The sequence below is a fragment of the Lepidochelys kempii genome, chromosome 6 (genome assembly GCF_965140265.1).
Source record: "Lepidochelys kempii isolate rLepKem1 chromosome 6, rLepKem1.hap2, whole genome shotgun sequence".
Taxonomy (NCBI): Eukaryota; Metazoa; Chordata; order Testudines; family Cheloniidae; genus Lepidochelys; species Lepidochelys kempii.
The window spans coordinates 24,526,890-24,553,699 of record NC_133261.1 but is presented as its reverse complement, the minus strand read 5'-3'; the positions used below and the strand labels follow the sequence as shown (position 1 = coordinate 24,553,699).

The 26,810-nt window shown below is 43.2% G+C and overlaps 1 protein-coding gene across 8 annotated transcripts in view; it reads right to left on the bottom strand.

Moving 5' to 3' along the window:
- Positions 1-26,810, bottom strand: part of TSPAN4 (tetraspanin 4) — a 518,538-nt gene that overhangs the window by 51,807 nt on the left and 439,921 nt on the right. For 7 of the 8 annotated variants that reach the window (XM_073347182.1, XM_073347184.1, XM_073347186.1 and 4 more), the window contains one exon: positions 11,266-11,340. The exons of the other annotated variant lie outside the window; for it this stretch is intronic. In XM_073347182.1, coding sequence (XP_073203283.1) covers positions 11,266-11,340 — 75 coding nt within the window. The remainder of the gene's footprint in view (positions 1-11,265; positions 11,341-26,810) is intronic. 8 annotated transcript variants of the gene reach the window in all.

Below are 26,810 nucleotides of genomic sequence, written 5' to 3'. Positions count from 1 at the left end.
CATTGACTTTACTGGGAGTCAGTACTTCTCAGGCGCCACTCTGCACCACACAGGATCAAGCCCTTTATTTCGCTCTGCCTCATTTTCTCCATCTGTAAAATAGGAGCACATCTACTTATCCACCCTTTGAAATGTAATTTGAGATCCTTGGATGAAAGCTGTTACATTAGTACAAAATATTAATTATTAATATTTTCATATTGCAGCAGCATCCTTGAGAGAAGCCAACTGAAGAGATAGGGCATGAAACAGCAGAGCTCACCTGTCTTTGAAAAAGCATCTATTGCAAAAGCTCTAGTTCAAGCTACAAGCCTGGGAAACAGCTGATCTAATTATGGAAAAGCTTCCCATGACAAAAAGTATGAAGATGTGCTCCACTCCCTCGATTGTGTATTATATAGGCACTCAGCTAGCAAGAAGGCAGCATAGGTGATTTACCCTCTGCTGTATGCTACCTGAATGGTACCAACTTTTTAAATGAAACCCAAAAGTAAAATTTCATGTTCCTGAAAGTAAGGGACTGGTCATACTGATTTGAGCCAGGCACAGTGCAGATAGCAACCATGAAGGATTTCCCCATACAGTTCTGGAAATGCACTTCCAGCCACCCAACTTAGTAGTCCAGCCCTGGGTCTCTCCTGAGTGGAAGCTCTATGCCAAATTGTATGATGGTTTTGCAATATGAATAAATATCCAGTGGTGACAGTGACAAGACACACCAAACTCACCTTCACTTGTGAATGTACAATGAATCTGTAAAGGTAACAGACCACTGAAGTAGCTAACCCTCACACAGGTGGGTACTAGCATTTGGTGTGGAGTCATGCTTCCCTTTTATTGAGGAGAGTTGGATTTTTTCCCCCTAACACTTCATTCTAAGATTCCATTAAGCTCTGAGCCTCACAGTTCAGGCATTCCCATTGGGGAACCCTAATGTATTTTATGTGCAGTTATTGTTTTAGTTTGCTTTTGAGTAACACCTAATTCAGAGTGTGCACTTAACTCTTGTCATCGGTACTTTGGTATCCCCCAGTGACCAATGCTAACAGCATTTTGCAGTTGCACTTCCAGTTCCTGCTTTAACAAATGAATTAGAAGTAAAGGATTTTCTTTTTTGTGTTTGCTATTTCAAACACACAGGCAATGATTTCCTCTGCCTCAAATAAAAGGTTAACACAGGGATTCAAGACTCCAGGCAGGGAGCTGTTATAGAGGATGAAAGGGAAAATACAACCAATAGATCTTTATAATTAATCAGAATTAATTAAATGCCATCAGATTCCCTATGGAATTAAATATTATACATTACACCCATTAGAGTGACCAAAATAATTTACCAAGAGTAGAATTTCCTCAATGAGGTCCCAACCCAGCAAGGCAATTAAACTTTAATGAGAGACTTAGGTACATGGTCTTAAGCACGTGCTTAAATATTTTGCTGAACTGGAGACAAAATGAATTGGGTACAATTAGCTGCTTGTGACAATGTTGCTGCAACTCCTAAAATAGGGTATCACCTTTGAAACACAAATAGCTTGGTTAAGATAAATGGTGTTACCATGCAAAATAAACCACACACACACACACCCCAGCTGTCATTTCCATTTTAACTATCTCATCCTTTTTAACACTATTCTGTGTCACTGAAGTATGTAAAGTGCTTGACCAAGGTCTAATACATCACCCTTATAACAGACAATAAGCACAGAGAAATTTCTACAGAGGACAGAATACAGAATTCTTGCAAACCAACCTGCTTATTATTGTTAAGTTACTCACTGGTTATAACGGACACTTTCCAGACTTTTATGGCTCTCAGTAGTGCTCTGAAATGAGGGAGTCTAAGTGCTAACAGCAAGATGAGGGCTACATGTGACACTCCTTTTAAGGTAAACCAAAGCGAGTTTTAACTGGGAAGTGCCATGTTAAGAAATAAGCTGTCTGCTCAGAAGCCATTCACACAGGTATTAAAACCAGAATTACCTGAAATAGTTTTAAAACATGGCATGTTACCACCGCAAACCCAGGAAGAAATACCTGAAGGAATTTATGACGACCTTGTTAGCTTTCATTGCCGGGGCTCCTGCTGCACACTGTCAAACGACCTCTGGCATTAACCACACTAGCGTTTCTCTGAAATTCTCCCAGCATTGCATTATAATGAGTGTAGTCACCCCAGCTGTAGCAACAGTGGGAGGATTATTGCAGACAGCGCTTCAGTGTCTTTACCGCCATATTGTGTTAATACGTTCAAATGGTATGGTGGTAAAAGTGCCAGCAGGCACTAGCAACCAGGCTGCACTAGCAGTACCAACGGTGGAGTTGCAATAGTAAGAGCTTTTAAGAAAAATGCCAATGTGGAGAAAGCCTGAGAAGGGCGTAGAAGGCCAGGTGCAGGTGAGTAAAGGCAGGATGCGGAGCCAAAGGAGTACTGCAGAGTGACCACCTAGCCCCTCAGTTTTGCAGGATTTTCCAAGGACTCTGGTGGGGGAGGTTTGAGGTCCATGTGCGGTGTCTGCTCTACAGTGAGACAAATCCTGTCCACCCCAATGGGATGGAGTCTTGGGAACTCTGAGAATGGAAACTCAAGTGTTTTCCAAGGCCACATCTACTCTACCAAGTTTTGTCGACAAAAGTGATGTTGACACCCGAAAGTCGACATAATAAAAAAGTCAGAATCACATGTTCACACTCGCTCCCTCTGTCAGCAGAGCACGTCCACAGTGGAGGCACCATCATCGACAGTGTGAGCAATGCACTGTGGGTACCTATCCCACAGTCCAGCTCAACACTTTGTTGCTAGGTGTTGTGGTATGGCGGAGAGGATCGTGGCGCATCCTGGGAGCAGGATCTCTGTCCCGTGATGTACTGTTTTCTGTCCCATCACTCCATGGGCTTCCAGCTTTCTTTCCCAGCATTTTTGCAACGGTCCTTCTTTGCTGTGCACCCTGGCATCTTTGTGAGAAGGGATGGATCCCGTGCTGCTCTCCTATGCTCTGTTAACTGTCATGAAGATATTGTGGATGGCAGTGCAGTTAATCGTGAAGTTCCTAACTGAAGAAGACTCCCAGGCACCTGACATGCTGCGTGATATGGACAGGAGCAACTTTAGATTGCTTTTGGCTTTCATACAACAGCTGCATACGGTAGACCATTGCTTTTGGGCTTGGGAAACAAGCACTGTATGGTGGGATCGTATCGTCACGCAGGTGTGGGATGAAGAGCAGTGACAACAGAACTTTTGGATGCAGAAAGCTACCTTCCTGGAACTGTGTGCAGAGCTCGCCCCAACACTGCAGCGCAAGGACACCAGAATGAGAGCTGCCCTATCAGTGGAGAAGCGTGTGGCAATCGCTGTGTGGAAGCTGGTGACTCCAGCCTGCTATCAGTCGGTCGCAAATCAATTTGGAGTAGGGAAGTTGACCATTGGGGCTGCATTAATGCAAGTGTGCAGGGCAATCACTAGGAAATGTGCGTGAAATAGTGGACGGTTTTACAGGAATGGGTTTCCCTAACTGGGGGCGCTCCTCATGGGGAAAAGAGCACACACTCTTCGCAAGGGTCGTGGTGCAGCATACTAGGAAAAAAAATTCTAAAATTCTTCCACACTTTTCACAGGCAAGGGTCATTCTAGCAGACATCTCACTGCTAAGGGTAAGCAGGGAAGCAAGTGCACATCTTCTCCATGCTTGTGGCTTCTGCCCTGCTCCTGCTGCTCACCTGCGTGCTGCATTGGTCCCTGCACAAGTGATTGCCAAATGGCATGGGAAAGTTTCCTACAATGGGGGAAAGGAACAAAGCAGCTCTGCCAAGGAACCTTTGGCAGAGGATTGCTGAGTATCTCCAGGAAGCTTTCCTGGAGATCTCTGGAGGATTCCCATGAGATCTCGGTGTGCATCAACACCCTGTTCCGCCGTACTGATTAGCTACACAGGGAAATGTCCAGCTCACAGAAACACAGCCAGCCTCCCACATTTCTAGACCTTGAACTCACCTCCACACTACACAAACCACAGCCACTTACCAGGCTCCTCCTCTTCTGCTTCTTACTCACTGGAAAGCAACTGCTGAGACTGGCTAGACACCTCTGGAGTGGAGAACCGTTTCTGGCTGCCTGCCCCACTGGGTGACCCCACTGGGAGCTCCTCATCGTTGTCTAACTCTACCTCTTCATCTGTAACTTCATCCTCCAAGTTAGGTCCGCCTCCCTGCCCGCCGAAGTGTCCACGGGGCTCTTGGTGGTGGAGTTGCCACCAAGGATGGCGTTCAGCTCCTTATAGAACCAGCAGGTCTTAGGTGAAGCACAGGAGTGACAGTTTGCTTCCCTCACCTTATGGTACACCTGCCTCTTCTCCTTTATCTTCACTCTGCACGGCAGCATCCCCCGATCACTTTTCACACAAGCCTCCAATAATGTGTTGTCAGGGTTCCTTCCCCACTCTGAGCTCTAGGGTACAGATGTGGGGACCCGCATGAAAACCCCACTAAGCTTATTTTTACCAGCTTAGGTTAAAATCTGGTACGCTGCTGCCACTACCAAGCGATTTATCAAAGAATCAGGGAAAAGACCTCTTGGAGACGTCTTCCCCCAAAATATCCCCCCAAGCCCTTACATCCCCTTTCCTGGGGAGGTTTGAGAATAAACAAGAGGAGCACAAACCAGCCTTGGATTTTTAAGACCCAAAAAACCCAATCAGATTCTTAAAAAACAGAACTTTATTAGAAGAACAAAAAAAGATAAGAGAACAACTCTGTAAGATCAGAATGGAAGATAATCTTACAGGCAGTCAGATCTAAAACATAGAGAATCCCTCTAGGCAAAACCTTAATTTACAAAAAGACACAAAAACAGGAATACACATTTCCTCCAGCACAGCGAATTTCACAAGCCAAAACAAAGAAAACCTAATGCATTTTCTAGCTAGATTACTTACTAACTTTACAGGGGTTGGAGGGCTTGCATCCTTGATCTGTTCCAGGCAAAGGTATCACACAGACAAACAAAAGCCTTTCCCCCCCCCACTCCAGATTTGAAAGTATCTTGTCCGCTCATTGGTCGTTTTGGGTCAGGTGCCAGCCAGGTTACCTAAGCTTCTTAACCCTTTACAGGTAAAAGGACTTTGCCTCTGGCCAGGAGGGATTTTATAGCATTGTATACAGAAAGGTGGTTACCCTTCCCTTTATATGTGGGTATAGATATCCCAATTACTACAGCTCAAGCACAGCTGGGACTGCTGAGCCTCCTCTCCCCGTAAACTGATCAGATCCAAACAGCTCAACAGTGGTCCAAGCGGGAGAAAGTTTGGTGCCATAACCCGCCATGGTCACCTGGGAAGATGCGAGGAGACCTCTCCACTCTGAGCCAGCAGGAAATGGAATTTCAAAAACTCCCAGGGCTTCTAAGGGGGAGAGGCAGCTGGTTGTTTACCTGGCTGCAGGACCTGGAGTCCAAACTGCTGACCAGAGCCGTCAGAATGGGCATTGTGGGACACCTCCTGGAGGCCAATTAAAATGTGGTGTCTACAGTGGCACTTTGCCAAGAAAAATTTAGAGGAAAAAGATGTATGTCTCTCATCAGGATGGCTGTATTTTGTCACCAAAAACGGGCATTTTTCCCGACAAAAGTCGCATTGCAGTGTGTACGCATTCACTGTTTGATTGACAAAAGACAGTTTTGGGCGACAAAACTTGGTAGCGTAGACAGGGTCCAAATAACTTTAGCCCTCCGTTAGCAACTTCTTGTGTAGGGTGCACGATCAGCTCCTAATCCACCTCCGCTTCCCCATCTCTGAAAAGGTGTTAACTGTAACAGGTTGGCCATGTTTGCTTTAAAGCGTCCCAAGCACTAGCAGGTCTTGATCCTGCTGAGAGGAATGTTAAGTGGATTCTGCTGTTTTAATGGTACTGCTGACATGCTACTCTACTGTAGACATGTGGAAGGTGAAAGTGGCTTTTTAGAGAGGAAAGGATGGAGTGTATGGGCTGAGCTGTCTGGAGAGAGGAATCTTGGGAGCAGCCCAGTATGGATAGGAGGCTTGAGCTGAACTTTGTTGTTAATTTCTTTCATCAGACTGTGAACCCCTTCCTCATACTGATGAGCAGCTGGGTACAAAGGGACAATTCCTGGGAGTAACTGCTCAAGAATGTGAGTAAGACAATCTGGACCTTTGCTAATAAAGCCAAACCCCAAGGAGAAGGTGAGTGCGGCCTCTACATATTATATTTGAGAGCAGGTGGGTAAAGGCATCTGCTCACATTAATCTACCTCACAGGTGTGTAGCAGAGATTAGTTAACACATATGCACATACTTACCTGTGCTGGTAATGTTCAACACAGCTAATGGTGCCGGGATTCTAGGTGGCAATTTTCAATGTGTTTAAGGGAGTTAAGTGCCCAATTCCCACTGAAAATCCCAGTCCTAACCTCAGTTTCCAAGGGTACTAACTGCTCCCATAATCAATCCCACCCCCCTTCAAAGAGCCTTCACTGTTTCTATTCTGTAAACTGCCCCGTATTATTTAGGCTGTCATTTAAAAAAATTAAGTTAATGTTTGTTTATTTATGCTTTTCCGCTTATGGGTGCCAAATAGCAGAAGTATATAATACTACCTATAAGTCAGAAAAAGGGGACATGTGAATTAACAAACATACTGAAAAATGATCTATCATAGTTACAAAAGACAGTAAATCTAGACATTTTTCTGTGCCTCTGGGAAAACAGTCATAGTAAAAATAAGGACAGATGTTAAAAACAGAGGGACTGAAAAGTTATTACTGGTACATCACCATGCACCTTATTTGCATTGCTTATATTCTTAAAGGGCCCAAACCTCTGAAGTGCTGAGCTCAACTGGGAGTTCATGGGGTTCAGCATCTCCCAGAAGCAGCTCAATACCTCACGGGATTGAGCCCCAATGCTCTGCTTCTGTCAGTGTAAAATTGAGCTTAACCTCTCCATTATTGCCTCTTATAATACCTAAACAGCCACACATCATAAAAGCTAACTCATAAAAATGGCCTGAATATGTACTGTAGGTCAAGTGCTGGTCTGTGTCGACAGAAGCAAAATGAACACATATTAAGGGCCAAATTCAAACCATATGTCAGTGGACAGACCTCCTCTGATGTTTGTGGCGTTTGGGCTGCTTCCCCAGGGCTGAATTGAGCCTTCATGCTACGGAAGTGGCAATAATGTGAATAGGAATTCTCTTGATAGCAGCAGCTGCACACACAACCTGCTCCCTTTAGACAGATTATTCTTGCCCCAGGGCAAACGAAACTGCATGATGTGTATGTGCGTGCCACTGCCAGCTCAGGGATGTATATGCCCGAACGTAAGGTGCACTGTCATGCCACCCCAAAACATACTTCTGCTACTGCTGTGCAGGGCCTCTGGATCAACCTCTTCACTGCTTTTGAAGGACCCAGAGTCAGGTGGAAGAGTTTCACCTCCCTTTCTCCCCACCACAACCAGTCCCCCCTCCCCCCTCCCCAGGTGGCACCTACACACAACACTCCACTAGATCTGCAGCACTCAAGGGTTTAGTCGTGGAGGGTGAGTGGCAAGGACATCAGGAGGAATGGTGTGCAGAAAGTGAGCTCAGGCTATGAAAGAGAGATCCGCAGTGCAGCTCTGAGACGTTACTCTCATTCCCCTTTCATTCCAATGCTACATATTGATGGGCTGTTCTCCGAGCCTCTCTCACTTTAGAGCATCATAGAGCACCTCATGAGCAGTTCATGGAGAGGACCATAAAGCAAAGCAGAATGCTTCTCTCACCCAACCTGAGATCGAGACAAGCTTTCACACATGGGGTGGGGGGAAGACATCCATTCTAATGCATGAGCAATGTGCAATAATTCATTACTCAGAAGCATCTTTTAGTTAGACTGGATACCATAATAATTTCTGACCACACCCCCACCCTCCAGCCTGGCTAATAAGAATAGCCCAGTCTGAGCTGATGAGCTTTCCAGGGAGTTATTTTGCTCATCTGCATAGCAGCATTCTCTTCCAGAGCAAAAGGAGCGGCAGTTCTTTTACCAAAACAGAAAAACAAAACAAAACAAAAACCTGATAAGTGACTGACTGTAAAATAAAAAAAAAACAAACGACAAATAAAAAATATTTTTAAAATGCTGGTGCTATAGAATAGTGAACATGCTCTTACAGTGTTAGTCATGGTGATTTACATAGAAATAGTCTCCTTTGCAGCCCAGGAGACAACTGTAAGTTAGTGTAAACGTGCAGCCAGATGCATATTCACTCCCTCGCTAATACTGCGCTGCACTCTCTAGTTTATCCTTGTGAACATTCTGCAGCCGAAGGAATGAAAAAGAGACGTCGGTCTATAGAAGTACACTATTAAATCAACAACTGAAAACAGCCCTGAAATCAGCTCAGCCTTTCAACTCTTCCGTAGATTTTTATTTTCTTTTAGTCTTGTGGTTAAGGCAAAGCATTAGGTTCTAGTCCTAGTGCTGATACCGTCTTCCTACGTAGCCCTGGGCAAGTCCTTTAACCTCTCTGCTTCAGACTCCTGATCTGAGAGGGGATAGTAATACTGCCCTACTTCACAGAGTGCTGAGAGGATTAATTAATGTTTGTAATAAGGGAGCAGAGTATTGGCTTCACGAACTTTACACTGTCAAAGAAGCAAGGGGTGATGGAGGGCCGTTGGGGATCCTGTTCCTTCTCCGTTTAGCCTCCTCTTAAGCCAACAGGAAATAATGATCATTCCCCATTTTATACTGGGAAGAATTTTTACACACATGTGTATGTGCACACTTACATACACATAGCCAATCAACAGCAGGCCTCTGGGTACTACAGAAACCTGCTGCTTTCTGAATATGTTTAGTACACAGAAGCCTGTTGAGTCTGATTTATTTGTGATAAAGGCTTGAAAAGCTGTTTTCTTCTGATGTGCGGATGTTAGCATACAGTGTTCATTAAAAGATATTCCAACAAACTGCATTAACTGGATTACCCCGGTGATTAGGCTCAAACGTCTCTGATTTAGCCACATTTCTCACAACAGTATGTATAACAATATTTTTCTTCAGACATTAATCTCACCCTGCTGTAGGGAAATATTAGTTTTAGACTGATAATGTTTTATTTCTTTTTAGTAAGTCTGGTATAGGGCAGAAACACAGGAACTGCAACCCAGACAATGACCACTGATCCACCTAGTCTAGTATTCTAGATTTAATAGATTAAGGGATTATGATCATTTAGTCTGATCACCAGCATTGCACAGGCCATAAAAATCTCACCCAGTGATTCCCGAAGCAAGCCCAATAACTTGTGGTTGAACTAGATCATACATTTTAGAATGAGATTCGTTCTTGAGGTCAACCTTGTCATGGCTCCAGCACTGCTCTATACAAAACGATTCAAAGGAAAGTGAGTTCCTCCCTCTCCTCATCAATAGCATAGCCAAGAATTCTGCAAATGTACAGGGCACGGGGAAACGGCACATGGCATTCCTTCCTGACTCCTGCTAGCAACCAATTTATGACCTGAAGAATAAGTATTATTATCCTTTGTAACTATTAACTCAGCCAGTGTAACAGCATTGAATGATTTATTAATGTAAACATCCAATCCTTTCCCTTCCACCCACCCACCCACATTTTACTAAACTATTCACCTCAGGGAATTCTGTGGGTTGATTATATACACAACATGAAAAGTGTTTCTTCTCTTCTGAACATGCTTTCTTTACATTTCAAGCACACCTCCTGTGCTTGTGTTAAGAGGAAAGTGTGGTTGGTCTTCACTATACTACTCATTATTTTAGGTACCTCGATCATCTCTCTTCTTAATATCGTCCCTTTCCCAAACTAAAGCATGCTAGACTTTTTCATCCCTTTTCATATGAAAGTTCCCTCCCCCAGTGCTTCTAATCCTTTTCATTACCCTTCTCTGAAATGAGGTGACCAAAACTCAATGTTGAATTCATGGTGAAGTCATTCCATCAATTTACATAATGGCATTATAAAATTCCCATATGACTCCCCTTCTTCTACAGCCAAATGTTGTATTTGCTTTTTGGAGTACTGCTGTACATTCAGCAGATGCCCTCATTAAACTGTTCTCTGTGACGTGTACACCTTTCTCCTGAGAGGTCTCAACTAATTCAGAACCCATCAGCGTGCATGAGTAGTTTTAATTTGTCTCTTCCAATGTAAATTATCTTGCAAGTCAATTCTGAGTTTTACTTGCTATGCTGTTGCCTAATAAACTAATTCTTTTAGGTCTTTTTGGAGACTCTCTCACAATCATCCACAATTTTTACTCTTGTAAATAAGTTTGGGCCTTCCAATAAATGGTGGCCATCTTGTTATTCACTATTCTACTCCTCATCCTAGAGGCACCTTGCTATTAATGTCTTTCCATTCTGAGAAACAGTCATTTATCCTGCTCTTCACTTCCCAGCTCCTAACCAGTTTTTAATTCATGGCAAAATTTTACCATCAATCCACAGTTCCATAACAGTCTATTGTAAGAGACTTTCAATAGAAGCCTGCTGAACGCCTAAAAATATTGAATCTAATGGTTCTTCTGGACTCGTTATTTTATTATCTCTTTTCAAAAACCCTAGTGGGTTAGAGACACCCAGTTTATCCTTACAACTGTGCCCTTTTGCGGTGGAAACACAGGAATTGCCATACTGGATCAGACCAGTGGTCCATCAAGGTAAAATCTGAACACAAAAAATTAAGGGATCTTGTACTAATCCCTAACACTGTCACTGTGGCAGTTAGCTGGAATTTCATTAGACTGTCCAGAGGTGCTCTCAGAAACAAGTTTGACAGATGACAACCTATTTGCCTCTGCCTTTTACATCCCTGCCATCCAGACTTTCTAACAATCTCAAAGTCACTTCTGAAATGTAAACATATTAAAAAAATATGCAATTGCTATTAGCATCCACCTCTGAGGTACCTTTCTCTTTCCCATCCCTTCCCAGCTGAGAGTTCCCTTTATATCTAAATGGTGATTGCTTTGGTAATACCTCTGACCTTGACTTGTGCATGAGAGGGCGAGAGAGAGAACGCACGCAAGAGAGACACAACTCAAGCCCTGGAAATCTGTTTATGTATTCTGAGAGCACATCTTCAGAGAGGGTGACTTGAGAAAGAGGGAAGCATGATGTGCATGCCAAGGCGAGCACTTCATGACTTATTTATAAGGGAAGGGCATAAAAAAAAAAAAGATTGCTAAAGGAGAAAGAAGAGAGAAAAATCTGACTTACCTTGTCAGTGTAGACGAAGAACAGAATCACAATGGTGAGCTCCAGCAGGAATATAATTAACAGCATGATAAAAAACTGTCAAGAGAAGAGGGGAAAGGGGAAGAAACAAAAACCCAGAAACATCAAAATCTGTTTCATCTTCCTCCTGCTCTACAATAACTACATTCAGCAGGTCATGCATGAAAAGGGGGCTTTGTTTTATGGACGGCAGGATACAGAGTTACTGCTTTGAGACCAAGCGAGGTGTATGCACCATGCAGCATTGGAAAGCACACACAGGACTAGTCAGGGACACAGTGTGTCCAGACACACACAGCGCCTGCTTCTGCTTCTACTAACTTCAGTGAGAGCAGGGACTTTTTTTTTGTTTGTTTAACCAAATTTTTGCAGTTAATGAACTGGCTTAGACATCTCTATTCTTCTCATTCTGTACAGGGTACTTCCCTCTGTGGAACAAGGAAGCCACAGGTCACTCCATTATGGCTACTGGGAAAGTGAAAGGAACATTTAAATGTTTGTGTACAAAGTTAGTGTGAAGCATTCTTCAGGGTAGGTATAAAAACTTCTCAAAAGTTTGAACTGGAAGGTGTCTCATTTATACTTATAGCATTAAAAAAAATTGCTCAGCTTAGCTTCTTGGTTCTGAGGAAACATCCCATCTAATGCCAAAAAACGGGCTTTATAAAAGCACATGGAGTTCCTGGATTACGGATTTCAGGTAGAAGTCTCAAAAGGGCTCAGCTCTCATTGACTTCAGTGGGAACAGAGGTAGGCCAACACTGAGCACTTCTGAAAATCCCACCTTTCACGTTTTGTGATGACGAAAAGAATGTTGCCACTCCAACGCTAGACAGGCTGTGGTACAGTCATGGCAGAACGGCACAGTAGAGTTATGAGACTTACGAGAGCTACTAAGCTATCTTTGTCTATCTCCAAGGGTTTGTGCAGGACAGTTCCCTGCAATAAACAGGTCTGATGCAAAGTCCATTGAAGTAGACAGAAAGACTCTTATTGATTTAAATGGGCTTTGGAACAGGCCCTAATTAACAGTTCATGGTGTTATGAAAAGAGGATTATTTAGAAATCACATAAAATCAGGAGGACGACGTAAGATTGCTCACAGGATCCCCTGCCCCCTACAACTCCACACACCTACCCACCTGCAAGATTAGAATGTTATAACTGAACTGTAACTGCTTTGATTGAAACCTCAGTTTCAGAAAGGGGGGAGGGGGGAATTAAAAAAAAAATCTACTGCTCCTTTTACTTCAGCCACTCAGCTGCAAACTTATAAAACTTCAATGGCTAAAAAAGCCTGATCAGAGCTTTTCTTTGCCTGATGAATGGAAGTCAAACCTTTGTACCTATGAATTTCTGTGATAAAATAAAGGGCAAGAGATCTGGAGACAGAAAACAATTTTCCACCAGTCCAATGGCACACATTTTGTTGCAGTTGGCCCCAAGAGTCTTCAATTATGGTGTATTTTCACTTCCTCTTCACTGGAATCTAAAGACTAGAGTGATCCTAGTACCAGAATCTACTTTCACCCAATTCTGGGTTAGGGCACCCATTCATGGCAGCAACCTCCCAGGCCGACCTCCTTGTCATTATCATCCAGAAACTGGATGAACTGGTGAATACCAGCCCATGTGTCATTGGTCTGCAATATTGCGATTCCAGATTGCAACACAGTATTCAGTGAGCAAGGACAAATTATATCACCGTTTACTTGAATGCCGTGGTACTACAAGAACACCTCTGTTCCTTGACACCTACCTCCCCTGGGACATGTGACCCCTCAGAGATTCCAGAGAATCCATAAAATGTATGTGAATTACATTGTGTATGTCCATAAACTGTGCTTTCCTTTTGAGAGTGTCGGGGTCCCCGGGCCAAAGCTGGTGAACAGGTATATTATAGACACTTCCTCTTAAAGTTGCCCTACACTTCTGATGATAAGAATTTGTTTTCAGTTGCTCATAACTTTTCTTAACTTTGACTGTTTTGGCTGAAATTTTCCATGCCTGGTCTCTGGCTCAGGCTGCCATCTCCCCAGAGCAACTGTGCATGCTCCAGCCTTTCACAGCTCCTAGTGCTGACCAGACTGCACATGTGCTATCCTCCACAGAGTAAATAATCATGCCCCATCCCCTCACAGATCCTACGCGTCACAGGACTGTGTATGCTCTAGCCCAGGTGTACAGAGATTCAGAAGAACTTTCCTTATAATGGCTCCTCCCAGCTGTGCCGGGCTGTAGTGGAGCCAGGCACCATCACTGAGAGCAAGCGATTTGTTCCTCCTGTGCTCTCAGTGACCTCTCTGCTGGGACACAGGCAGTGTGGCAGAGGCAGCTGTCTGATTCGAATACAGCGAGGATAAAAGCCAGGCAGGAGGGGGGCAGGGATGTGGAAGGAATAGACTAGGACAAGGTGTCTGTAAAGAGAGAAACTGGGACTACGTGAGGGAAGGAGGAGACTGGAAGTTGAGGGGTGAGATTCGGATTCAGACAGGGAATCTGGAGGGGAAGACTAGGATGGGCTGAGTAAAGACACTGCTATGAGAAGCATGAAGAGTAGAGACTGGCCTGGTAGGTCAAGAGAATGGGACTAGGAAAAGGACCCAGAAGGGGGTGGGGAAGGAGACAGGACAGTAGAAATGGGGCAGAAGGGGGCAAGCTTGGGAGAAATGGGCAGAAGAGTCTGTGTATACTAGACCACACTTCTCCAGAGCCTGGAATGGAACCCAAGATTCCCGAGTCTCAGAGTTCCTCTGCTTTCAACAAAAGTCTACAAAACCCGCTGGCAAAGTGTGTGTCTCATCCCATTCTAGGGTTGCTTCACACAGGGGATGACAACCTACTATTGTCATCATTTACGCTTTTAGCTCAAGTGGCAGAGGTGTGGGTTGTGGATCCAAAGGGTCCTACCCTGTTAACGACCCATGTGGGTGTCAATATGATGCAGACCTGATGGAATTCCTGTTCTTTCAGTTTGCTTTAAAATAAATAAATACAATCCATTAACAATGTTGCAAAGTAAAGCAGTCAAAAGACAGGAAATGTCCAAATTAAGGTTGTCTGTGGAAATCTAATTTAGTTTCCTTATGCATCTGCAATATGATACAATCTTTAAATACAGGATCACATACTGTTTTAATACAGGACTCATGCTACTTTCCATGCACATGATGGACCTGCTCTTGTGATGAACTGGGGATTGCGTAGTAAAGGAGGGCATTGTCTACAGGTTCATTTGTTGAAGTTGGAATGCGTGTAGTGAAATGACAGGGGATTGCAGGAAGAGAAAGGATGGTAGGAAGCTGAGTGTTGCCCTGGAGGAGTGGTTTACATTTCTGCCTCTGCCACAGAGGTCTCATGTGTAAGACTGCGAATCATTCATGGAGGTCATGGCTTCTGTGACTTTCCGTGACCTCCGTGAATGTTGCAGCACTGCTGCGGCTGACCCCAGGACTACCCCAGCAGGTGGGGAAGCCCTGGGGCCAGCCTCACCGGCCACTGCTCTGGCAGCATCAGGCAACTGGTCCTCAGCACTGCCCTGAAGCAGCAGGGCCCTGGGCAGCCCCCCAGTGGCAGCCTTCAGGAGTGCCCCCTCCCAGCAAGTAAGATTTAATCACAGGTATTTTTAGTAAAAGTCATGCACTGGTCATGGGGCCATGACTTTTTGTTTATTGCCTGTGTCCTGTTCATGACTTTTACTAAAAATACCCATGACTAAAATGTAGCCTTACTCATATGATGCCAGGCAAGTCATTTAAGCCAAACTTTTCCATGACTACTACTAATTGTGTATTCCTCATTTTCTGCAGTTGTGTGCTCAGCACTTCTGTAAATTAGTCCCAAGGCGGCCGCCCAGATACTATGATGATGAGGTCAACATAAAAACGTATGTAGAACGGAATAGCTCTGTGAACTTTCCAAACCATGGTATATTAGGATTTCTCTCCATCTCCAAAGCCACAAACAAAACAAGACGATGATTTCTTTTCTCCACAAAATAACAGTATTGTTTTAAACAAGGCCGTCAGCCTTATGTCTCTCATGGCTTGTCTCCACTGACAAAACAAGGTACATTTTTACCATGGGTTAACTAACATGCATGAGCTATCCTGCTGTAAAAATATAGTGGAGACAAGGCACTGTAGTTTGACTGCTATGTAGGTGAGGTCAACCTCAGGAAGGAGGTGCAGTGCTCACCTCACCTACCTGCCCTGTGGTAAACACGGCAAGTACCCTGTCTCCACCTAGGATTTTACAGAAGGATAACTATTGTGTGTTTCTCACTGTAAAAAGACACCTTTGTAAGGAGTGAAGACAATTCCTCAGTGCCCCCTAGGTGCAGCGGTATTACAGCTTAACCCTGCACACACTCTCACATTTTACCAACCTGATGACCATAATCTCAGACCCATGCACTGCTCCACCATGCTGCTCCATTTCCCTAGAACCTAACACCACAAACTGACCTGATTTTTTCATTAACATTCAAGGTGGAATTTAAGTCAAACATGAGAGCCAAGGCAGGATTGGCATATAGCAGACAAGTGTGAGCCTATGCAGCCCCTGCATGCCCCCTGGAAACCCTCACCATTTCTTCTGCAGCTCCCTATTAAGTGAGCTCCTGAGTTCGGGTGATAAATAAGAAGAATAAAAAACAAACTTTGCTGCTGTCCTGTGAGACTACAGGCTGTTGATATAATAAAGATTTATGTGCTGAGAAAAACCAATCCCAAAGCAAAGTGTTCATGTAGAACTCCATAAAGAAGATTGATCTAAGCTTGTAGTTAGTGATACTTCACCACAGCACTTGTGAACCTCTGGCATGTTGACAAGAGGGGTTAAGCCAAAAATAATCCCACAGGCTTTAGGACTCAGTGGGACTTTAGTGGGAGTGAAGGAAGGGGTGGAGAGGAGATCCCTCCCTACCTTGCTGCTGCTGCTGCTCCTGCTCCACCCTTAATCCAATTCCAGTACGACTTCTCAGCCCTTCCCCTCCATTTCCTTCACACTCCTCCCTCACCACTTTTCCACATAGAGCTCAGCTGAGGGAGTAGAGAAAAGGACACTCAACGGGCTGAAGAGGATACTTTGGAGTTGATGCAGCCCCCAAAACTAAGCACAGCCAGTGTGTGTGGGGAGGAAGGAGAAAACAAAAGGAAGAAGATCCCCACTTGCAACCCCACCCCCAGCCGGTGCCAGCTCCCCTCATCCAGCACCAGGCTATGACTCAGAAGATGTGGGTTTATTTCCTTGTTCTGCCACAGACTCTCTGTCCAACCTAGGGCAAGTCACAATCTCTGTGTGTCTCATGGACGCATCTGTAAAATGTTGTGTTGTGAGGGTAAATTAAGGAATGTTTTTGAGGCACTCCTACAAGACTGCTCCAGCCAGCAGGAAGTTAAAATTGTGCTGGGGACAGATTTGGCCTCTGGCAGCCCAAGGATCAAGAAAACAGAAACAGGACTTACAGTCGTCTTTCTTCAGCTGCACTGAGCATGACCTTTGTGCAGTCGGGGTTCTAAACCTTTAAGTCCAGGTGAAAGGCAGCTTGCAAACGACTCTGGATAAACAAATCCTGACTGCGCAGTTTATGCATCACAGCTTCCTTCTGAGAGATTAATTTCCCCGCACGCACAGTTCTGAAATTTGGAAGCCCTCCTATTCGACTACACCTTTTGGCCTTCTCACATTAGTTCTCAGAACGCAGTTGTCTTGATTGACTGGCAAGGATTTTAATTTGCCCTTTGATAGAAAACTACACTGAAGTAGGATGTTTTTAAAGTGTATAAGTTAGATCAGACAGACAGTCAAAAGCAGTCACAAGCACTTTATAACAGTGAGAGAGGTGCAGCATGGTCTGGTTTGTTATGCACAGAACTGGGGCTTCAGAGACCTACAGCCTAATCTTGCCTCTGACACTAATTTGGTGCTGTGTGGCCTTAGGCGAGTCACAATCTCTGTTTTCACAACAATAAAAAAAATTAATATACTTATCTACCTCACCAGGATTTAGTACAGTGACGTTTGTATAGAACTTGGAACATGGGAAGTGCTAAGTAGGAGTAGTATTTCTACATGTGAGGTCACCGTCACCCTTATGGTACTAGTGGTCTTTCATCTGAAGATTCATGCCAGAATGCTTTTGTTGCACTTCACAGTTCTCTCAGCCATACCAAAACACAAGATGACTCTCATATAACATGCAAGGTTCCCCTCCACTCGTGGTACATGTTCATAAAAATTATACAGCAGTATATTTTCAGTACACAGTATCTGAAGCATGGTGTGTACTTCTAGGTTTATTACTGTACCTGGTGCTAAAACATACATATGTTTGCATGTGAACACGTGTTAACAAAAGTCTGGTGGACTATATAAAGTGAAAGTGGCCAACAGCTGACAATAAAGAAAGGCTAGAATGACTAGTTCGGAGTTCGTTGTCCAAGACCAGTAAAATGCAAAAAAGGAGACAACAAGCATAAATGAGGGAAAGTAAATCAGATTTTCTGAACTATTTCAGTTTTAATAACCTAGGGTGTTATTAATAGGGCAATGTTTTATTTTTTTTAAAAATATAAAAGTACATAGTGTTAGGAAATAGATATTCAGGCCTGTCTGTAAAGGCCTATACTCTAAGAATTTAGGTGTATTCTTATCACTTGGCTAGTTATAGAGGTATAAAAGAAAGAATCAAAGTCACTGTCTGCCGGTGTAAGGTCCTTCTCTTACTGTGACAGTCTGAGGCCCTGTGCTTAGGCTAAGGCCTTTGGCTAAGCAGCAGAGGCAGCCATAAGCTGGGAAGCGAACGGTCAGATCCTCACATTCCAAACTAGTCACATTGAAATAAGGTGCTATGGGGCTGTTAGGAATACAATCCTGTCCTGATAATGCCTATCACCTCCAGAGAAAGGGAAGTGCCTAGAAGATGTAAAAGGAAACTTAGTTTGATAGCATCCTGTCTGGCAAGAACTCACTTATCAATAGCTGGGATGTGAAATCCTCATTTCTGTGTTGTTCTATCACTGTAGTCCTCATTTCCCTATTGTTTGTCTGTATAATCTCTGTCCGGTTCTGTGATGGTTTCTGTCTGCTGTATAATTAATTTTGCTGGGTGTAAACGAATTAAGGTGGTGGGATATAATTGGTTAAATAATCATGTTACAATATGTTAGGATTAGTTAGTTAAATTTCAGTAAAATGACTGGTTAAGGTATAGCTAAGCAGAACTCAAGTTTTACTATATAGTCTGCAGTCAATCAGGGAGTGCGTGGGGGGAGGGGGGGAATGGGAACAGGGAATGGCGGTGGGGAAATTGGAATCATGTTTAGCTAAGGGCAGGAATGGGAACAGGGCCACAGGTAAGGCTCTGTGGTGTCAGAGCTGGGAAGGGGGACACGAAGGAAGGAAACTGGAATCATGCTTGCTGGAAGTTCACCCCAATAAACGTCGAATTGTTCGCACCTTCGGACTTCGAGTATTGTTGCTCTCTGTTCATGTGAGAAGGACCAGGGAAGTGAGTGGGTGAAGGAATAAGCCCCCTAACACATAGTACTAATGAAGCCAACAGAATTGCATCAGAATTTACACCAACTAAGGATTGGCCCCATGAGTTTCAAGCTTTGCTTAACTAAGAATTGTAGCCTGTATTAGTGCACTAAGCGATTCTCCTGTCAGCAAATACACTAATTTAATTAATTATTTATCCTGAAATATCACCAACTGGCCTCAACCAGACAGAGGCCCATTGTGCTAGGTACTTTACAAACACACAGAACATGACTGTTCCTATTTCAAAGAACTTACACTCTAAGGCTCCTATCCTTCAAAGACTCCTGCACTAGCTTAAGTGTTTGCAGGATCAGGGCACAGGAGAGAGCTAACAATTTATGGTGGCAGGTTGCTGCATTTCTTTGTGTAAGCATTTAAAAAAAAACCAATACAGATATGCACCTACACCCACCCATTATAAATACACAAAATAAAACAGAGAATCTTCAACTTGATACATGTATTAGGCGACTGAGTGTAGACTCTCCTTCAAAACAATATTCGCCCTTTCCATCAGAGGTCAGCAGGTCAGCCATCTTCTTTTTTTTTTTTAATTGGAGTTCAACCTTTCAAATGCCCCTGTAAGACACGAACTAGAAACGTGAAGCAATTGTTCATTATGGTTTGCCATCCTCTCTCCCTTTACAACATCTCAGGTCCCACATTTAAACTATGACCTTTCCCTTAGAGGTCACCAAAAAGCCTTAAGTCTTCTTGCATTTAAACCATTCACAGGAGCCTTTTGAGCCAAGATCTTGAAGTCTGGTTTACTCATTCGTTACACACCTCATTATGGGAGGGAAAAAGAAAAGAAATTTGACATTTCTATCAAATCGTGCATTACCAAAAGGTCACCGATCTAACGTGGATTGTAAGCTCTTTGGGGAAGGGACTTCTTTTGTTCTGTGTTTGTAGAGTGCCTCGCAAAAAACTGGGGCTCCTTGTCACTAGGAAAATACAAATAATAAATAGCAATTTTCTACACTACCCTCATCAGCCTTTTGCTATCTAATACACATCTGCCAAGACTACTAATGTTCCAAACCTTTGTTCAACTTCAAATTTCTGCCTTTTTAAATCAACCTGCGACATTTCCCTCTCCCACAATGTGAAATTTCCCCTCCCCCGCCAAAAAATAAAATAAAATAAAATAAAATAAAATAAAATAAAATAAAATAAAACGGATTTAAGGCCTGTCAACTCTACAGGGTAAAAAAAATTAGTTGCCAAAATTCTCAAAAGTAAATAAGTAATATTTAGGTGCATCCCCAGGAGAAACGCTTTAAAAGGACTTCAATTGGGTACCCAAAACTGAGGAAGTCAAATTCACTACTCACTCTGAGAATGTTGGAGAGGAGCTTTACTGCACTGGAAAGTGGAGATTTCTGCCCTTTCACTGGCATGCACGACTCTTATTTCTAGTCACTTATTTCTAGACACTAAGATAACAGACTGTTAAGTTGTGCTATTTGTATGTGTAGGAAAGGTATTGGAGGTCAAGTTTAGAGGCTTTTGGATTTTTATTTTAAGACTCTCTTCTCAGCCATGTACAGTTTGACTTGTGGAAAGTAAGGCTGGGCCAATATTTTCAAACTTAGGTACCTAAAGTTAGGCAGCTAAAGTGGCCAAATTAAGAGGTGTTGAGCACCCACAACTAACATTAATTTCACTAGAAATTATATGGGATCCAGGCCTCTAAAATGAGGCCACTTTTATTTAGGTATGTGAGAGGCAAACCAGCACCCACGGAAATCAATAAAAGCACTCACTGACTTCACTGAGCACTAGATTGGGCCCTGAACATGGATTCAGGTGCTTATCTGTAGGTACTAGTTTTTGAAAATGTTAGCTCTGCCCTTACAGGTAGAGGAATACAAAAATCATCCCAATACATTTGTTTTAAAAATCTCTAAAAATAATATTTCTGTAACATAATGGTACGTGTCATACGCAGAATACAAAGTGGAGTGGTGAAGTATAAAGATTTTATCAATGCTCATTTTAAAAAATCAATTGTGTTTTCCCCCCCCTTTTAAAAGCAAAAGCTTTTAATATTTAATTGGTCTCGTAAAAAGTCTTATTTTGCATAATTCCCAGAAGGCATCTTGATTTGATATGTTAATAGGGAATAGGAACATTATGAAAGGTTTACTTATTTCTTTACATTGTCTTGGATAATATTTTTTATGAATACCAAAGTAAGGGGGGAGGAGGAAAAGATGCGACAGGAATGGCACTTGCACCTTAGAAATGACTCCTCCTGCTGTTTGGAAAACTTCCCCCCAAAGTCAGGGCAGGAGACGATAACAAAAGATGCCCAAGACATGAACAATAACCATAACTGAAGTCAACAGCCAATAAAATAATGATCTAGGAGTAAAGGAGTGTCTTCGGACGGGTCTACACTGCCTTGCGGTTTGGACTACGAGTGAGTGTATAACAGCGTGCACCAAAGTGCTGTGCTTTAACTTCTCTGTGTGGATGCTGCAGGTGCGAACTAAAAGGTTCCTAATTCACATGAATGCACACTCCTGTATGAAGAGGACGACTATGTTAATGCAAACTAGGAACCTTTTAGTTTGCACCTGCAGCATCCACACAGGGGAGTTACAATGCAGCACTTTGGTACCCACTGCTATTCACACCCCTGTAGTCTTTCAGTGTAGACACGGCCCTATATTAGAAGCATGTCAGGGTAGGTACTAGATCTACCTATATGTTTTTACAGCACCTAGCACAATAGGGTCCTGACCTTGACTGGAGCTCCTTGCTATAGCATAACATGACTTTTTTTTAAATGGAAAGATTCAAAATGTAACTGTTTAAATAGCACGATTACAGTAATTTTGGGATCACAGCACTGCAAGCAATGGCATGCTGCACTACAAGATTTCCAAGTTGTATGTTTTGAGAAATATTACTTTTTGCAGTTGTTGTTTTTTTAAATGTAAACCGTTTAAGTCAGGAGATCTAGGCTTTATTTCCTGTTCTGCAACTGACCTAATGTGTGATCTTAAGCAAATTACTTTGCCTCTCTCTGCTTCAGTCTCCCCTTCTGTAAAATGGGGATACTTACCTTCCTTTATAAAGTGCTTTGAGAGATCTATTGATGAAAAGAGCCATATAAGAGCAGGTATAAATACCATTATTACATTATATCATTCTAACCACACTAAATGTTTCTAGCCTTCAACAGCAGAGAGGGTGTCTTTGCCCTTATTGTAGATGAGACTGGTAGTATCACCTATTTAGCTCAGTGGTTTGAGCATTGGCCTGCTAAACCCAGGGTTGTGAGTTCCTTAAGGGGGCCATTTAGGGATCTGGGTCAAAAATTGGGGATTGGTCCTGCTTTGAGCAGGGGGTTGGACTAGATGATCTCCTAAGGTCCCTTCCAACCCTGATATTCTATTCTATTATTGAGATTGCCTGACATTTCCCATTATAAGACTCTGTGTTCAGTTGCTTGTAAACTTTAACTATTTGGGCTGACATTTTCCATGCCAAGTGTTAGCATCAGGTTGAGGAGGAGCTGTTGTTTTGTTTTGGGGGGAGGGGGTTGATTTTTGAAATTTTAACTGAAATTCTGAGGAAGAGGCTAGGGAAAACTATATTGTGTAGACCATGTTAAAAAAATTCTGGATAGCTTTTCTCTGAAAAGGTCTACCACCCCCATTCTTTGAAGCAAAGATTTGAAATTTGGCAAGAGGACTTGGTTGTTGCATCCCCGTCAAAATCCACCCAATTTTTGCCAAATTATAAGCCTTTGAAAAGCAACAGTTCATACATACTCAGTAAAGACTTTCTAGAGCTTCACAGCTAAATTCCCAGAAGACTCTACCTGCAATGGGCAATTGCTGTTCTGGTCTGCTGCAGGTCAGGCTGGGGATGGATAGCAGGAAATCTGTCTCTCCTTTGCTGTCAATACATAAGCAACCCTAATTCTGGCATTCCCTAGCTTCTGAGTGCTTACTTTGCATCTTAAATAATGTTCTTTTCATGCAGTTTGTGCATGTGTAATCTATACTAGGTTTACACAAGTTAAAGACCAGCAACTAATCATAATTTAAGCACTGTCACCTGATAAACCTCTTTCCATTACTGAGTCACCATGGAGTGCTATTTAAAAGACATGTTCTAGAAGCTAGGCCTGCACATTGTTGTAAAATATAGATCTAACATGGGCTAGCCAAATTCACAGTGGATAGCCAAACAATTTATCTGTGGTCTGGGTTAACTAGATCAATACCTAACCAAGCTGGAAGCCAGGGTAGGAGGGGTCTTCATCACATTAACAGTTTCCCCTCTCCATGCATACCTCCAGGTTAATTGTCCTGCATACTTTCTGAGCTTCCTGATGCAGTCTTTAGCTAACAAGTGGTTTGACAGAATAGATTTAGAGTGATCACCAACCAGCACCGCATAATCTGGAGTGATCACCAACCAGCACTGCATACCAAGGCGTGACAAAAGGATCAGTTAGACCAGGCTAAACCAATGATTTTGTACGAGGCACTTGGCAGCCTCCGGAAAAGGCACGGACTGTAGTTTCACACCACCACCCAACGGAGAAACGTATAGATTAGAGAGAGCAAATAGCTATAAAGCCATCCAGACCAATGCAGGATTGTCCACTACAGTACAATTTCCATTTTATTTTGGTCTAGTTTTAAAAGTCCTATGCCATGAAGTTTCCACCACTTCCCTTTAGAGACTATTCCACATCTCACTGTCAGAAAGTTTTTGCTGACATTCAAACTAAATTCTCCCATTGCTCCAACTTATAACCCTTTGTAATGCACTGTATAATTCCTCTCTGCCCATAGTATTTATACTCCTGAAATATTTGTAGATTTATGTTCCACCTGAGTCCTCTCTTAGCCAAGCGCTGCGTATTTAGCTCTTTTAATCTTCCCTCAAAAGTAAATCTTGCCAGCCCCCTGATCATTTTTTGCTACATAAAAATGATAAGTTTGCTCAAATACATTACTGCATTTTTAGTTTATGAGCAACCCTATGAATAGAAACTCCATTATTAAAACAGCATGTATCTAAATTTGGTTCATCAGCTATTATTCTGTAAAAGCCTTAATAGTTAATCCACTGGGATCCTGACAAAGACTTGAAATGCTTGATGCCTGCCGGATACCTCTTACAGATCTGTGTATGTTTATACTCTATTTATGTGCACAAAGAGTCGTCCATCCTGATCCAATACGGTTGAAAGGAATCTGCAGTCATTATCTGCGTGGAGATATCAAATGAAGCACCATGTTTTGCTGCATGGTCTAGAAGTCCTAGAGTACAGTCACAAAGGTGGCCTTCCTTTGTTAGACAGGGAGGATAACGTGACTCATTTATTCAGCAAATCAAATACCACCATTCTGCATCTAAACCAGTAGTTCTCAAACTTTTGTACAGTTGACCCCTTTCACATAGCAAGCCTCTGAGTGCGACTCTCCCTTATAAATTAAAAACACTTTTATATATATTTAACACCATTATAAATGCTGGAAGCAAAGCATGGTTTGGACTGGAGGCTGACAGCTTGTGACCCCCACCCCCCATGTAAGAGCCCCATCACCCCCTGAGAGGTCCCGACTCCCAGTTTGAGAACCCCTGAGCTAAACCATCTAATTTGTGCATGGAAATGGCTGTGCATAAAACCTGCATGTGAAGATTTACAGGCCAGTTTGAATATCTGGACTTGCGTGCCCCAGAGAGTAGCCATACGATCCCAACTGTCCATTCTTGCATTCTGTTGGAGAGGACCACCACTTGGTTAGCCCTTAGCACAGCATCACCAATTTCAAATCCTGACTTAGGTCCTAAGTGAAACTAGACCTTTTGGTGCCCTCCTAGCTATTTGCAAATATTTGTCCTCATTACAAAACCAAACCAGAATGACAGAAATGGATTGACCGAAGTGATACAAGTGAGGACTGATGGGCACGAGGAGAGATTTCTGTAGAGTTGGAATAGGAAGGGGAGGTGTTGCAAGGCAGCAATTAAGTGAATGAAGAGAGTCATATGATGTAGCACAAGGACTGCACTACGACTTACTAAAGGTCAGCCGTGGTAAATACAGCGGTTGCAACAGTGTACAAAATATACCAGCACTCAAGGAGTTAAGAGGGAAAAGACTCAATTTAGATATAGAATTTTTCAGAGGGCTTTTATTCTAGTCTCACTTTCTACTTAAATTATCCAATCTGATTAGTTTAGAATTTATTCCTTGAACCGTATATCACGGCAGTTTCAATTGGTATTTTGTGGCCTCTCTCATCATTTTATGACTTTTGTATAAAAAAAAAAAAAAAAAAAACCGTATTCCAAATCAATGAAATATCATAAAATACCAACACCATGCATCAGCCACATCACAAGCACATGCTCAGCACAACCGCAGCTAAACATGATCGCAGAATATTACACTATGGCCTAAAGGAAGATCTCACTGGCTTTTCACTCTCTTCTGGTGTTATCACTTCCCCTGCCCTAAGGGAAAGCACAGGTAAGAGACGACCGGAGTTATACCCTCGTCCTTCAAAATAAAGTTCTACCATGTGTTATGCAGCAATCTACCGTACTTCTAATGTCATGTTCCCACTTGAGTTATGTCATGGGGTGCACTCACCACTAATGGTGCTTCCTCCTGGCCATCCTGCGGATTAGCTCTGGCCAGGCATTGAACACTTCTCCAACAGTCTCTCTCCCATTGTTTACTCACTGTCTGCCACTCAGGGGGCTCCCTCTTAGTGACTTAGCCCTCCAGGCAGGTCACTACACGTGTTTCCCCTTCCAGGCGGCGGGGAGGAAGGGAGGGCTGTATCAAAGTCCCTCCACACAAAATGGCAGTCTTCCCTTTATTGATCCACTGTGCCACTCCTCCAGGGGCTGGTAGGTGGATCCGGCCCACCCTCTACTCTGGGTGCCAGCTCAGGGGCACTCTCATCAGCAGCCAAAATATGACTTGCCCCATAGCTTGCTGCTTTTCCCGAGCGTTGTCTTCCTCTCTGGCTCTCCCTCTTCTCTGGGCTTGCCACCCAGGGGGTGCCAAGGGATTTGGAATGTGGGAGGGGGCTGCAGGTTGAGGCAGGGGGATGGGGAGTGGGAGGGAATATGATCTGTGGGTGCGGGCTCTGGGGTGGGGCCGGGGATGAGAATCATAGAATATCACGGTTGGAAGGGACCTCCTTCTCCAGGTGCAACCTAGGCAGTTAATTGGCCCACTTAGCCATCTGAGCTCCTGCAGGCCTTGTGTGGGGTGGACACAGGCTAGAGAAGTATGACTGGAATCACAATGATCAGTGTATGTGCAAGCCATTCAAAACCTTTGGACTGGGATTTTCAAATGTGTCTCAGGGAATTAAGTGCCCAGTTCCAAAGGAATTTCAATGGGACTTAGGAGCCTCACTGCCCAAGGCTCTTTTGAAAGTCCCAGTCCTGGGTTTTAGTAGAATATGTGGATTTTAGAGCACTTTGAAAAATAAGCTCTAAAGAAAAAGTTTCACTCAATCTTAACTATGATGAAGCTGTGGCATTACCCCATAACAACATTTAAGGGCCACAACCTCAGCTGGGGCAAACTGGTGTAGTTCCTTTCCCTTCCATGGAGCTGTGCGAATTTACACCAGCTGAAGAGCTGGCTCTAGAGGTGAGTTTACAATGTTCTTTTCAGAATTAGCCAGTCAGAGTTCTAACAGAATTTTCACTGAAGTCAGTAAGAGTTCCATGCATGCTGGGTTGCAGGATTGGGCTGATAATATTGTAACTGTGCATGATACTTTTCAGCAGGGAAACTGAAAAGGAAAAGATTCGTGCCTCAAGAACTTACAAGCTAAAGGGACATTCAAGTACAGTACTGTTAATAGTGATAGAGACAAAGGGAAGGGTTTCAGTGACGAGCAAGGGTGTTTTCAGAAGGTTTCTTCTGAAAGAGCAGGGGAGGGGGGCTGCTGGTTAACATTAATTAGGAGCTT